At 43.9% G+C, this 15,952-nt stretch overlaps 1 protein-coding gene across 2 annotated transcripts in view; it reads left to right on the plus strand.

Annotated features, from left to right (window-relative positions):
- The window catches only part of COL27A1 (collagen type XXVII alpha 1 chain), a 192,088-nt gene that overhangs the window by 70,967 nt on the left and 105,169 nt on the right, over positions 1-15,952 (plus strand). For both annotated transcript variants that reach the window (XM_072124196.1, XM_072124195.1), the window contains exons 13-14: positions 6,141-6,194; positions 7,803-7,847. In XM_072124196.1, coding sequence (XP_071980297.1) covers positions 6,141-6,194; positions 7,803-7,847 — 99 coding nt within the window. The remainder of the gene's footprint in view (positions 1-6,140; positions 6,195-7,802; positions 7,848-15,952) is intronic.

The raw sequence follows: 15,952 nt of genomic DNA on the forward strand, positions 1-15,952 counted from the left end.
GCCAGCCCGAGAGGCCTTGTGGGCTTAAGAAAATACGCGGACATGGTGACTCCAAATTAAACCCTAAAGTATGTTGATACATACAGTCATGTAATTGGCAGACAGACTGGACGCCTCTGCTAAAAGAAGGAAATTTCTAGCCCTACTGACAGGAATAGCCAAGTATTGATCTATAGGCTGCTTTCGGTCTAATACGTAGTAGAGTGCAAATGTAGCACCGAGGGCCAGGAACCTTTTATAACTCAATGCTTCGGTCTGGTTTTCATTTGCTACTCCTGGGGAGGACAATGGATCAATGTAACACAAGTATTGATGATATATACACTAAGCAAGAATAGAGGAGTTGTGGAATATATTCCACTACTAGTAAACGTGTCATTGAGACATTCTGGTTTTCACTTTCTTATTCTACAACAGGGGTAGTACATCACTTTTTATTTGCAGTAAACTTGTGTTTAGAGTTAGAAGAGTCTCGTCCGGGGACATACATTAAAGTAAAAAACAATCCTTAAAAAAAATAAAGGAATAGCTCCTTCTTCCTGAGCTATATACTGTAACCTGTTAGTTGCTATATGGAACAGTTACGTAGACTTTCCCTTGATACATGCCTACAAGCAATCCATGTAATGTAAAATCCATCATGTAGCAATGGGCAATCTGGATCTCTATTGTTTGTATGGAAAGTAAAGGTCAGTGACTACCTTTCACATTAGATGCAATACACCATATTGGGGGTCTACCTGACAGTAAATGATGGAAATGTTGTAATTCAACAGTCTTGACGCTTTATTCTCAGTGGGAATTACCGCCAACAATGGAGTCTGACAGTGACTTATATTAACAACACATGCATGCATTCATACGAATGGAGAAATAGTTGGTGGCTGAACTTGTGTTGATCTGACTACGTTTGGAAACCCTTAGAATCGACCTGAAGTCAGTAGTAGAACATTGGATTCATGCTCCTAGGACCATAGCATTTATACTTGTCGCCTTTGAGCTGTGTGATATAATCCAGGGCAGATAACTATCAGACAAGGAACAGTCTAATTGACTCATTAAATTTTACAAAGAACAGATGTGTGGCACACAGAGGACACATATGGGGGATCACAGCTCCAACAGAGAGAAGGTGAGATATAGCAAAGCACTACCTATAGATCTACATGCTATATACCCAGGAAGGGTTACGAAATTATACTATACACACGTATAACATATAAGATGTCCTAGCGATAAGTGTGATCCAAATGGGGCTTTAAAACTATATTTTGTCTATGGAGGAGGGGGGGGGGCTGTATAGTTGTTAACCTCTTTTGCAGTGCACCCCCTTTTCCTAAAACAAAGAGCTTTTTGTCTGTATTACATATGGCCCACGTGCATGTGTGTTACAAGCCAGCTCCGAGCTTTCCAAGACACTGGGAGAGAGAGTGTGAGGGGCCAGGAAAAGCAGCACTTTGGCTGCTTCCCATTTTTCCATCCATCTATTTTGAACTCTTTCAGCCTCTGCCAGTGGAGGAAAAGAGGCCTGACCTCGTCAGTCCCGTACCACACTTTTTACTGGCATATTGACCTCTATAATAAAGTTTAATCGCCTGACGATTGGTGGAGGTTAGGGGTGGGTGCATTTATATTTCTCTTCTGTTCTTCATTAATAGGATATGGCTATGGCTTCATTCACACTTCTATATTGGATTACTCTTCTTTATCCATTCCATTTTTGGCCGAAACCAGGATTGAAGCCAAAATACAGAAATAAATAATATTGTGGAAACCTTCCACCTTTTTCTCTTTTTTGTGACTTGAGGAAGGGGAAGGAACTGATGAAATACCTAACACAGATTGAGCTATGAAGTCATAGACCCTAAATTCACATTTAAAGGGGGTAAGCTGAGGTTAAGCACATGGCTGCTATCTCACAGAAACTGTGCCACACCTGACCATGCTCGTTTCGCAGCTCAGACTTAGGCTACATTCACACACATGTATGGGGGACGTATATACGGCCGATATACGTCCCCCATACACTTCTATGGGCTCACGGCCCTGTACGGGAGCGGTACGGTACAGCACACGTGCGGCACCGTACCGCTCCGTAGCCCGGGAAAAGATAGGACACGTTGTGCGCTGTATCTTCCTATGGAGAGGGGCGGGGGTGAGCAGCGCTCATCCCCTGCTCTTCTCCGCAGCGCCGATGTATGCCCGCCGTACTACGGTACGGCGGGCATACATCGTGTGAATGTAGCCTTATAGAGATGAATATGCAGTACCACCTACTACTCATGATCAGGAGAGGAGCTATTTTTCGAAGAAAGCAGTCATGTTTTTCAACCTCCGGACAACACCTTTAAGCACAGCTTTCCTTTAAGAATGACTATGGAGGTTAAGCCGCTACAAAAATATCCACTTATGCACTAATATGACACTCGTTTAATAGGCGTTTTTTCCTCTGCAGACTCTATTTCTAATTTTTGGTTTCCCACCAAAAGTGGGATTATATGCTATGATGTCTATAGACTGTACATGGGGAAAAATAGGAGAGTCTTCTCCCTAATTCTCACTGGGAAGCACCAGCAGGATCGTATCGGACTTTACAGAGAAGCACTGATGTGTATTGTTGGGTGACACTTGGGTGACATAGTAAATTTATTGTTGGCTCCAGCAACCTCTGTTAGACTCCATACACACATCCGTAAATGGCGGCCATGAGCTAGCCACAAAAAAAGGGCAGCCAGCAGACAACCGGCATATACATGCATTGTGCGTAGACATCTGCTGCACAGCTCCCTATGTAGATGAGAGGGAGAAGGACTTCTTTGACTGGCTCACGGCACACATGTGCATGGAGCTTGTATCACTGTTTCTCTAGGGCCCCACCTTTCCATAGACTTCTACAGGCACACATGTAATCAAATGAGCTGCAGTCCGTCTTGGGAGACCAAGACAGAAGTTACTTCAGAGTGGATGTCAAAATTCCCTTTGGTTTATCTTCTGTTTGTTCCTTGAAATGTTGGACATGCTGTAGTTCCTCTTTTTGACCTGAAAAGACAAAATATTAGACCATATGCCCCCTTGGTGATGTGAAGGGGCTTTAACTAAGCTTGCATTGTGCTGTTTCTTATTTAGCATATGTATAATGATGGCCTTGATCTTCATAACTGGTCTGTGGAGATTTTTTTTGGCAGCCTCAGCGGTTCTCTGCATTGTTTAACAGGTTTTCAGACATCAGAAAAAATTAATAACAGACTGAACGGACAAGTAACTGGAAATCGTAACAAATAAAAGATTGTAAACCAGGTTGATGGGGGGAGTCTTCATATGAGCCGCACACTTCTATCTGAGAGCTCCTTCACATCACTGTTCAGCTTGGGAAACATGCGGAGTGTGTTGGACTGATCGGATGTCACATCATTGTAGGTTGCTATAATGTGTGCTCCATCCTCATAGCAGATAATAGTCCAGCAGAGGGACTACAACTCACATCATCATAGAAAACCAAAGTTGACATTCTTCAGTCCTGGAGAATTTGGTCTCTCTTTCCTGGACCTCAGACCGTGCAGTGTCCTGTTTCACGGAAAGACCACAGTGCAGAGGACAGGACTCCTTGCATCATAGTGATATGTGATAGGAGTCCCTTCTTCCCTGCTCTTATCATGATTATATACTTTGGCGCCGCTGCTCTACAGGTAAGCAGGGACTCCATACATCATGTATCACTATCCCATCCTGTGGTTGGTCCATGAAGCATGGATTGACCACGGATTTGTATGGGTACCCCAACCTTTGAGAACATAAATAGCTGCTAAAAGACTAGACACATTTTTATCTGTGAGCTAGGAAGGATATAGCCTCATGATCAGCTGGGTTGAAAATGATTTTGGGGCGTTATTTAGAAATCTGTTGAATCCCGTAGTTATGTAAAACCTTTGATTTACTCCGTATTACTATTGCTATACAAGGAAAGTAAAACCTGGCATTATAGAGTTGAGGTCTGCAAGTAATATGTTTATCATCAGGAAAAGCTTCTGATCCCCAGCAGTCAGAATTTAATGGAAAATGTGGGTTTTCCCCCCAGTAATTTCGTCCAACGTTCTGTATAACATGTGGCTAGACATTATGAGATGTATTGCATCTCCGTTTTTGGTATGTTTGTATTTTTAAATAGCCTTACCAACAGTGGCGTAACTAGGAGAAACAGGGCCCCCTAGCAGGCTACTGCATGGGGCCCCCCTCCCACTTAAAAAATATACATATTAGTATACTCACACATGCGAGTTACAATCACATATAAATACACTCATGTGCATATACACACACATACAGTGCCATATGCAACATACTCACATACAGTGTATACAGACACATATCATATACACATCACATATACTGTATCATATACATCATAGTACAGGCGGTCCCCTACTTAAGAACACCCAACTTACAGAAGACCCCTAGTTAAGGACAGACCTCTCTGCCCACTGTGACCTCTGGTGAAGCTTTCTGGAAGCTTTACTTTAGTCCCAGGCTGCAATTACCATCTGTGAAGTGCCTGTAATAAAGCTTTATTGATGATCCTTGGTCCCATTACAGCAAAATATATTGAAACTCCAATTGAAAAAAATTCTTGTCTGGACCTACAATTATAAAATATACAGTTTTGACTTGCATACAAATTCGGCTTAAGAACAAACCTACAAAACCTTGTACGTAACCCGGAGACTGCCTGTATATGTTATATACATATTATGCTGGGCATGTGCAGTACAATATAGATATAATGGAGCACATCCTCCATTCTGTATTTTGTCAGGTCGGATGACGGGGCCCCCTGATACTGCGGGCCCCATAGCAGCTGCTATGGCTGCTACCACTGTAGTTATACCACTGCTTACCAAGGTAAAGAAGTATAAGCAGAATGTCTTTTGGTTTTCACACAGTGATCTTTGTATCAGCATTATTCTCCTTCATGTATAACTTTAAAATGAACCTGTCGGAGAAACGGTTGTTACATATTGTTAACGCATGATATAGAGCAGAAGGAATAGATTGTACACAGTGTCCTATCTGCAGGCAGCATGTTATAGAGCAGGAGATGCTGAGCAAATTGTATACAGTGTCCTATCTTCTGGCTGCATGTTATAGAGCAGGTGGAGATGAGCAGTTTATACACAGTGTCCTATTTGCAGGCAGCGTCCTAGATAGCAGGAAGAGCTGAACAGATCGTACACAATGCAGGCAGCATGTTATAGAGTATACGGAAAAGGAGCAGATTGTACATAATGGCCTATTTGCAAGCAGCATGTTATAGAGCAGAAGGAGCTGAGCAGATTGTACATAGTGACCTTTTGCAGACAGCATGTTATAGAGCAGGATCAGCTGAGCAAATTGTATATAGTGTCTATCTGCAGGCTGCATGCTATAGAGCAGGGGGAGCTGAGCAGATTGTTGTCGATGTGATGGATGTCATGATGAGGGCTTTTTAAAATTCCTTTATATGACACCTGTTTGGGTTTTTCCAGAATATCTGTCCGATTTGCACATTTACACATCTTCCATCATTCACGCATAGTTTTGTAAGCCTATTTTTGTCTCTAGGGATCTAAACTATTTATCCATAGATCCAATACTTATACCCAATAGTAGTCATGCGACGGAGAGAGCACATTTCTGTGTTCAGCTCTGGTCCTCCCCATGGACAGATCAATGGTGGGAAAGTATACATGAGGGGCAAGCTATAATCATCCACAAGTAGGACATCTCTAATGACCTTAAAGCATTGCATCTAAAGCCCAGACAATGTCTGACTACCCTGACCCTTCCTCCATAGCCCTTACTTTCATTACTATAATTATGGCTCATTAAATCTGTCCCAATAAATCAGATCGGGTACTAGTTGTAATACACCTGACATTTCTTAACATTTACTTTCAATTTCACATTCACAATGAAGAGCCGGGTCATCGTTTCACTGTCTCCAGAGTTTTGGAGTATTGCGATGTATTTGCCCTTGTAGCGTGTTCTGTAGCGTGTTCTGTATGTCATCCTGTTTTGCAATACATGTTCTTTCTATGTGGATTGTTGCCAGGATCCTATATGTTTTTATTCTTCTCTTTTCCTTTTTTTTTTTTACCTTTTTAAAGGGCTTTCCTGGTGACTTTGGAGAGCGAGGTCCCCCAGGACTTGATGGCAACCCCGTGAGTAATATTTAGTATAACACAAGACCCATTGTCATGAAATGAGGTGTTTAATTTTTTTTGCAGGAAGCTGTTAAATGGGGAATAGCAATAAGGAATGTTCTTAGTCACGCTATGCATGAGAGACGCACATAAATATTACTGATCCACAGCGCAGTATAAATAAATGAAGCTGCATCTAAACTTTAAATAGAATTTGGAATTAGGCCGGACACGTAGAGAAGGGTGAAGTATGTGAGTTGGTACATATAACCCTTTCCGTTAGGACATTGTAGCTGTAGTGTTTTACTAGTACATTAGACCTCTTATACCTAGACCCAACAGAGCAGCTTTTTTGCCAATATAAACTTCAAGCACTCCCGACACGTTTCTCCAGAGAAGCAGGCATCTTCAGGGGATATGGGGCTACAAGAGATGGTGTCAGTCCAATATCTATTATCTCACTATCAAATGGGATGGCGCGTAAAGAACCAAAACCAATCTCAATCTCATGGGAGAAATCCATTCAGATCCTTCCTAAGTAAGAAGAGACCTATCTGTGAACGGAGTAGGGTCATTACATAAGTGGTGACCATAAGGGGCAGACATGTGCCGTAAATAATCCACACTTGCGCATGGAGCAGAGGTTTATGGTTTCAAATCATAATCTATGAAAGCCACTCATACCGGCAATATTAGATGAGGAGTGAAGTCTGCTTCTACTAGTGATAGGAATTCCTGCTCTTCTTAGTGAGCTGGCTCCTCTGGCTCCTGAATGGCTCCCTATTAAATATACAATAGAAAGCCGCAGGCCAGTCAATCACCCCACACCACTCCACTTTAACCTTATTGGATTGGGTTAAGGGGGTGTGGTGAGCCGGTTAAAGAGGTGGGGTTAAGTGAGTCATCTGCTCACTGAGGGGAGTTGGCTCAGGTTGTTCACGAACAAGAGCCGGCTCTTAGAGCCGGTTTGCTTGCGTATGACACATGACTAGCTTCTATACATCTGCATATGCTGTGCATCCGATATACATGCTGTGGATAGTATAACTCTCTTCTCTGTGCCTGATCTATGGAACATGTTTTAGGGAGTCAAATGTTTACTGCAGGGCCCATGGTGTTAATCTAAGTTCTTTCATACACTTCTGCATTTTAACTCAATGATTGTTGTTTCTTGATGTATTGCCATGCAGAAAACTGTGGCTTTTGTCCACACGTATATTGGCTTTATTAATTGGGCCTAATCTGCGTGATGATCCACTTCCATGCAGATCTGTGATGGAAATCCAGAAAGCTCAGCCTCTGATTTCTACCATGGTTATAAATCGGCAACTGATTTTATCTACAAATCCTCACACTGGACCCTTTTATACTTCATGTACCTTCAAATGGTTGTCCAAGATTAGAAAAACATATATTGCAGCTCAGCCATATTTAATTCCATAGAGCTAAACTGCAATACCACACATGACCCATGTACAGATGGGGCTCTGTCCCAGGTTTTACTTGTGACTTAGAGTGTAGTCTAGAACATAATTATATTATTTCTGTTTTTTGGTTTCAAAATTTGTTGTGTTTTTCTGAAATAATTAACAATCTTATCCTTCTTCTATTCTGTCTCTCTTATAGGGTGAGTTGGGTCCCCCAGGTCCTTCTGGTGTCCCTGGATTTATTGTAAGTACCCTCTCCAAATCATGTGCCACGCTACTCATATTTGTTGGTGCGCTTCACTTCAGGCGCTGTTTAGTTTACAAAAAAAAAAGTGAATTCAATATTTATTAATTTTCTCCTTGAATTAATTTTATTTTACCCACGCTAAGATTTTACTCAGAGGAGGTGTTTATAGCCTGTGTGTTTCCATCATAAAATAGCAAGTATTTTAATGAAGGAAGTCTGGTATCCGCCTTGAGCGCGTAAGGCGGTGGGCGTTATTCTGCGTCTGTTGCACGCCTGTTTGAAAGTCAGTGGCCGTAGTATTCTCCAAACTCTCTTTAATTTTAATTTATTTATTTTCAAATATTCTCTTGGCAGCCATCCACCAAAGAAGTAGCTGCAAGAATTTTCAGTTAAAATATTTACAGCCCTGGTGCTTGGGGGCATAAATATAGTGAAATCTAATAGTCGCACATAGCGCGGGACTCATATTGAGTCATCCAAGGAAACTGAATGGGCACTAGGCCTGATGCCTGCTTTCCTTTCATATATACAGATGAAGGTAATCTAGTGTTCTCTGCTGTCAGTCAGACTGTGTTTTCTTAAAGAGGACCTGTCTCCAGATTTTGACCACACTGCCACAATGCCTACTGATAAAGGGTTACAAGTCACCTAAAGTCACATATCACCTAAAATTAGCTGCCAGTGGATCACTGTACCTTTGATGTTTTTCTGATATGCAAATTAGCTTTTGTGACTCATGTGTGGTATCTGTGACTCTTCTCTCTCTCAGGCTGGTAGTGAGCCACGCCCCATTATTGTGACTGACAGCTCTATGTCTCTTCAAATCACTGCTCTGCCTCCTTGTACTTAGGGACAGTGCCTTGTGTTACATTCATGACATGTGACTAGTGACATCATTACAGGTTCTTTAGCCTTCTAAGAATAGCAAGCTGTACACCGCATATGTGATTACATGAGAACGAAGCAGCCTCCATCCATGCTGCTGTGACTTCATGTGGTCAGATACATTCATGGGGTACAGTTTGCTATTAAGAGGCAAAAGGACCTGAAATGATGTCACACTGATCACATGACATGAACTGTGACCAGTAAGGAGGCATAAGGCATGGGGATGATTAGATGGGAAGGGCCAGCTGAGCAGGACACTCCCACTCTGATGCCAAGCGAAACAATTTTTAGCTAAAAGAAGGGGGTCAGTTAATAGGACTCTATAGGAGCATGTCACTGGCTGTATATGTGCAAATGTGGTGACAGGTTTCCTTTAAATGACATCAGTGACTTGAAATCCAGAGACACTTTTTCTAGCTTCTCACATTTTTCCCAGTCTTATAGGATGCGGTGGATGTTCTACTGTAAATCTGCCACCATATATACCATATGTATAGCCACAGCATAAACCACCAGACCTATACAACTCCCATTATAGGCAAATGGATAAAATGCAGAAATATACAGTATATACTTGAGTATAAGCTGTTTTTCAGCACACAAAAAAAAAAAGTTAATACTTATCTTTCCGACGCCCCCTGCAGGTCTTCTCTTCAATCCAACCTGCAGTGGCAGGTCTGTGCGACCTTGCGGCTCACAGGCTGACATGAGTGTGCACCGCATTGTCACACAGACCTGCCGCAGCCAGATGGATCGATGAGAAGACCTGTGAGGGGTGTCAGAGAGGTGAGTATTGACTTACCTTTTTTATGAATTGGGCAAACTTGGGTTGGCTGTATACAGGGGCAGGGGGACTGCTGGCTGTGCACAGGGGGACTGCTGGCTGTGCACAGGGGCAGGGGGACTGCTGGCTGTGCACAGGGGCAAGGGGACTGCTGGCTGTGCACAGGGGCAGGGGGACTGCTGGCTGTGCACAGGGGCAGGGGGACTGCTGGCTGTGCACAGGGGCAGGGGGACTGCTTGCTGTGCACAGGGGCAAGGGGACTGCTGGCTGTGCACAGGGGCAGGGGGACTGCTGGCTGTGCACAGGGGCAGGGGGACTGCTGGCTGTGCACAGGGGCAGGGGGACTGCTGGCTGTGCACAGGGGCAGGGGGACTGCTGGCTGTGCACAGGGGCAAGGGGACTGCTGGCTGTGCACAGGGGCAGGGGGACTGCTGGCTGTGCACAGGGGCAGGGGGACTGCTGGCTGTGCACAGGGGCAGGGGGACTGCTGGCTGTGCACAGGGGCAGGGGGACTGCTTGCTGTGCACAGGGGCAAGGGGACTGCTGGCTGTGCACAGGGGCAGGGGGACTGCTGGCTGTGCACAGGGGCAGGGGGACTGCTGGCTGTGCACAGGGGCAGGGGGACTGCTGGCTGTGCACAGGGGCAGGGGGACTGCTGGCTGTGCACAGGGGCAAGGGGACTGCTGGCTGTGCACAGGGGCAGGGGGACTGCTGGCTGTGCACAGGGGCAGGGGGACTGCTGGCTGTGCACAGGGGCAGGGGGACTGCTGGCTGTGCACAGGGGCAGGGGGACTGCTGGCTGTGCACAGGGGCAGGGGGACTGCTGGCTGTGCACAGGGGCAGGGGGACTGCTGGCTGTGCACAGGGGCAAGGGGACTGCTGGCTGTGCACAGGGGCAGGGGGACTGCTGGCTGTGCACAGGGGCAGGGGGACTGCTGGCTGTGCACAGGGGCAGGGGGACTGCTGGCTGTGCACAGGGGCAGGGGGACTGCTGGCTGTGCACAGGGGCAGGGGGACTGCTGGCTGTGCACAGGGGCAGGGGGACTGCTGGCTGTGCACAGGGGCAGGGGGACTGCTGGCTGTGCACAGGGGCAGGGAATGTATGTCAGGAAGAACCTCTTATAGCAAGCCTTAAACTCTTTAGACAGGTTATGCATCACCAAAATCACAAGCGACACCTGCACATACAAAGCAGATCTTCATGCAGGGAATCTGAATCCAAATCCTCATAGAAGATTGCCCCATCAGTCTAGAAGTTTATGCATGTAGAATTCTTGCGTGTTTTCAGCTGGATTTTCTTGGTTAGAAATTGAAGTATTGAAAATCTGGATAAAATGTACAGCAGAATAATACAGGTCCAGTTCACTCGGGGAAGTGACCTGAGATTGGTACTGTATATCCTTTTTTTTCCAGAATATTACTCTAAATTTCACCTCCTTTTAATGCAGTGAGGTATGAAGTCTGCAAAAAAAATCAGCAGGGATTTTTTTTTTTGCTCTCTGATACAAAATTTTCTGCATGGTCTTGCACCAAAACAGGACTTCTCTGAGGGACTTGTGTTATTGCTGTCCGATTTGTAGCTGAGGAGTCGATAATACAGCTAAAGAACCGGGTGAAAAAAAATTGTCAGGAAATTGTATCTCAAGTCTTGGTTGGAATTTATTACCTCGACTCTGAAGGTAACCACATGGAAAAATATTCTTTTCCCTCAGAAGCTCTTTTATCCCTTGATAAGCAGTCAGGAAAGGGGGAACCTCACAATTTTGGAAGTGAGATCCAGCGTCCGTAATGTGGGAATCACTGGGGACTTCACATACCTTCTCATATGTAGGTCTATTTACTCTGGATGTTTCCTTATTATTGTTTTTTATTATTTTTATATATTTGGCAGCTGCTTATATTTGTTTAGTCCTAGGTTAGTGGTTGTTTTACACATCTTTTCTAACATTTTAAAACATTTTTGGTAAAAAAAGGAAAAACATATTCTGCATTGCAAAGTGTAACTTTTATACTCAAAGGCTGGAAGCTTGCAGCATGTTATAGAGCAGTGGTGGCGAACCTATGGCACTGGTGCCAGAGGCGGCACTCTGAGCCCTCTCTGTGGGCACCCAGGCCATCACCCTAGAAGGAAGTTCACCAGACAGAACTCAAAGAATCTGCCTGCAGAATCTTCCTACAATGATAGATGAATTTGCCCTCCTCCTTTCAACTGGGTTGGTGTCCTTGGGAGGCTGAAGGATTGAAAGTTGTCAATGAACAAGGAGAAATAAATTACTGCTTAAATTGCTGCGCTGGCACTATGCAATAAATAAGTGGCTTTTGGTTGACGTTTGGGCACTGAGGCTTTAAAAGGTTCGCCATCACTGTTATAGAGCAAAAGAACTGAACATTTTTCAGTTTTTGAAGAAATTGTTTTAGTTTAATAGACATTTGTAATCAATGATTGATAGGGTGCCTTGTGTGAGTACACGTGTATTTTGATCAGTTTACAAGTGGTCCTGGACTTGAAGGGGTTGGCCACCTTACTTCACGTTTTTTGTAATTTGTGTGTGGGGTGGGTTATTGGGTAATTTACCAATACACATCTATTAATAGTTTTGCTCTGCTTTTGTGATAAAAGTGAAACCTTCTGTCTTTTACCGCATCAGCCGGACATTTCCGTCCATAACATCGCTGCAGATGGATGGTCATGTGATCTCTACCTGCCAATGAATAATCGCCGGTTAGAGATCACATGACCCTCCATCTGCGGCCATTTTATGGTCAGCAATGTCTGGCTGATGAGGTAAAAGACAGGAGGCTTCACTTTACATATTAAGAAAGTGACGCAGAACTTTTAATAGATGTATATTGGTGAAATACATAATATCCTGCCCCCCCCACACATTACAAGAAACATGAGGTAAAGTGGCCAAACCACTTAAGGATCCACTGCAACCTCTGGTGAAGCTTTCTGGGTGTTACTTTAGTCCCAGGCTGTAATTATCATCTGTAATGTGTCTATAATGAAGTTTTATTGATAATTCTTGTTCCCATGACAGTATAAATTTTTGAAAATCCAATTCTTACAAGGATGAAAAAATATGTATACCTGTTCTGAATTACATGCAAATTCATACAAATTCAACTTAACCCCTTACTGACGTGTGACTTATTAGTACGTCACACGTTGGCCGGGGTGTATTGAGAGACCTCACGGGCTGAGCCCCCTCCATACAAGGTGAGTGTGTGCTGCAGTATGCTGTAACACCTGCGATCAGTGCTAGCAGCGATCGCAGGTTTACCCTTTGATCGGCACTGGCAAAACTGATGGCAGTGGCTTAGATCGTCACTCCCTATGACGCCTTTGGGAAGGGGCGATCTGTCGCCATGACGGCCTTTGTCAGTCCTGAGGCTGTATGTTTTCTGCTCATTTGTTACAATGTGCCATTGGCACATTGTAACAAATGATCAGTAAAATCTCCATATACTGCCATACTGTAGTATGGCAATATATGGTAGGATCATTCGGACAACCTACGGTTAAAGTACCCTAGGGGGTCTGAAATTATAGTAAAAAATAAATTAATTAAAAATAAAAGTCAAAATCGCCCCCTTTCCCCAGAACAAATAAAACATGATCAAAAGGCCGCACAGTCCTCAAAATGGTTACAATGAGACCGACCATTATCTCATCTCACAAAAATCTACATCTTACATTGCTCTGTGCACCGAAGTATAAAAGTTATTAGAGCCAGAAGATGGCAAAATGAAGATTTATAAATAGGACACCCAGTCCTTGGAGCCTGAGTAGTCCAGCCTATAACTTCTACCTCTCATAATTCATAGTCAGCTAATGGAAAACTCTTAACGTTTTTAATGTTCATAGGAAGTTTACACAAATGTCACACGAATCCTAGATGAAAGACTGTGATTTTAGGTCAGAAAATAGACCACGTATATTAAAGCAACTTCAGCTTCGCCGATTGATTTATTACATCCTTTGTCTGACATAAAACCTTATGGAAAAGCGCATAAAGTAGTGACTGCTCCCCAGACAATGCGACCTGGTTTACTGCACACTAGAGAGGAATATATCCATCTTAGTATTACTGTGTGCACGGTGAAGGTGATGGCGCTCAAGTTCATGGTTCATTGGTGGTAGAAAATCTTTACATAGGGAAGGAAGACCGACTGCATGACCACCCAGAAGAGGTCACTGCCATAGGGAACCGAGGTCAGCATACAGAGCACATAAACTCATATGAGTTGAAAGATCAGAGGGCATCACAAGGCCAGTTTATATTGGATACAAACTAGTAGTTCCACAAGTAGCTTATAGCTACTGGGCTCTAATGCACAGTGCTGTGTGCAGATGATTTATGTTGTATTAGGGGCAACATGGTGGCTTAGTGGTCATTACAGCCTTGCAGCGCTGGGGAACTGGGTTCAAGTCCCAGGGGCAACATCTCAATGTTTACGTTTCCTCCAAGTCCTCCGGTTTCCTCCCACACTCCAAAACATACTGATAGGTTGATTAGATTATGAGCCCCACTGGGGACTGGGACTGATTTGGCAAACTCTGTGTAGCGCTGGGTAATCTGTGTGCGCTATATAAGTTAAGAATTTATTATTATTATTATTATTATTATTATTATTATTATTATTATTATGAGGATAATGGGATATTATATGAACAGGAGCATCGGCTACCAGCACCAGAATGGGGAGTGGGGGAAGGAGGTGACGATGGGAGGGTCACATTCATCTTCTCTACTTGTTTAATGTTATGATAAAAGTTTTAACTTTCCATCCCCTTTAATCCCCTTTCACCAGGTCCTGTGCACTCTTTAGTATTTCCTACAGCTGCTTCATAATCTTTAGCTTTATGTCTTTTTTTTTTTTTTTCCTCTTTTTAATTCTACCACACTTGTAGATGAAATAAATCCTGTTTTTATAAAGAAAATCGGCATTCAGCAGCCACTTCCTCCGTAAATGTAAGAGATTAATAAACCCATAGCCAGAAGGGAGGAATCGCGAAAATACAAGCTTCTCTGAGGCATCCTGTACATAAACATAGCAATCAATGGGCTTTGTGCCGCTCATTAACATATGTTATTCCTGCCAATTATATATTCATTCTATTCATGCTTATGGTAATTATGGGCGCATGGCTCTTATTTCATAAATATTGGCACAAGCCCCTTCATCGCCGATTCGGGTGATGGTCTCCGAGGCTGGATTGCATTTGTCCAAAGCATTTGTGGATGTCCGCAGGTGGCTTTTTCCATCCCAAGAAAATCTTATTAAAGGGCCGCAATTGGTGTAACATGAGCCTCGTGTGGTTGTAAATAGCTGGGGTCTGTCCTGTATAAACAGAAGCCTGAAGAGGTCTTTATATGAGGCAGCACAAAGAGGAGGCTTGTTGTAACATCCACTCGGAGCCGCTTCTCTGGCTCTGTGCACTGGAGCTCGCATGTTTGGCTCAGCCATAGACTCCGCACTAACAGTATCACCTTCACCTGCCTTCTAGATGGCAGAATATGCATTTATTCCTTTATATCACAGCATTACAAAAAATTTCAGGACAAAAGATAACAATCTTCCCTTCTTTTTCCTTCTATCTCCCCTATTCTATAACTGGGGGCCATACTTTGCACCATCTATAGCAGGGCCGAGCATGGGGCCACATGGGGCCACATTAGAAATTGAAAGAGTTTTAGGGGGCTAGACTAATATACTTAACTTCGTTCTACCCAATACCTAATGCCCCCTCTAATAATCATTCAACCTTTATTATGCACCCATTCAAAATTCCCCTCACATTATGCCCCCATTTATAGTGACCCCTTTCCTTGTGCCCCCAATCATAATGCCCCCTTTTGTAGTGACCTCTATTGTAATGCCCCCATTCATAATGGCCTTTCTCATTATGCACCCATTTATAGTGACCCCTCTCCTTATGCCCCATTCATAATCCCACCTCTCATTATGCCCCCCCATCTATAGTAACCTCTATTCTTACGACCCCATTCATAATGACCTTTCTCCTTATGCCCCCATTCATAATGCCCCTCTCATTATGCCACCATTTATAATGATCCCTCTCCTTTTGACCCAATTTATAATGACCGCATTTATAGTGCCCCCTCTCCCTATGCTGTGGATTTAATGTTATGGTATCGGTGTTCTGTCCTGCAGTAAGGCGCCAGCACTGGCACCTTAGTGACGTCATTGCGCTGCTGGCACTGGGCTCACTGCTCTGCCAAGGCACATGAACCAGGAGCCCTACTCTATATCTATTCTATATCTAGCTTGTGCACTGCTGCGGGCCCCACTCTCCATGTGTGACCACCCTGCATGATCACTGTCACGGGGGATGCGATTGTCACGCAGGTCACTCCACGATACTTAGCAGGCAGGTACAATGACGGCCCTGATGTAGAGCTTA

This window comes from Engystomops pustulosus, chromosome 9 (genome assembly GCF_040894005.1).
Source record: "Engystomops pustulosus chromosome 9, aEngPut4.maternal, whole genome shotgun sequence".
NCBI classification, from domain to species: Eukaryota; Metazoa; Chordata; class Amphibia; order Anura; family Leptodactylidae; genus Engystomops; species Engystomops pustulosus.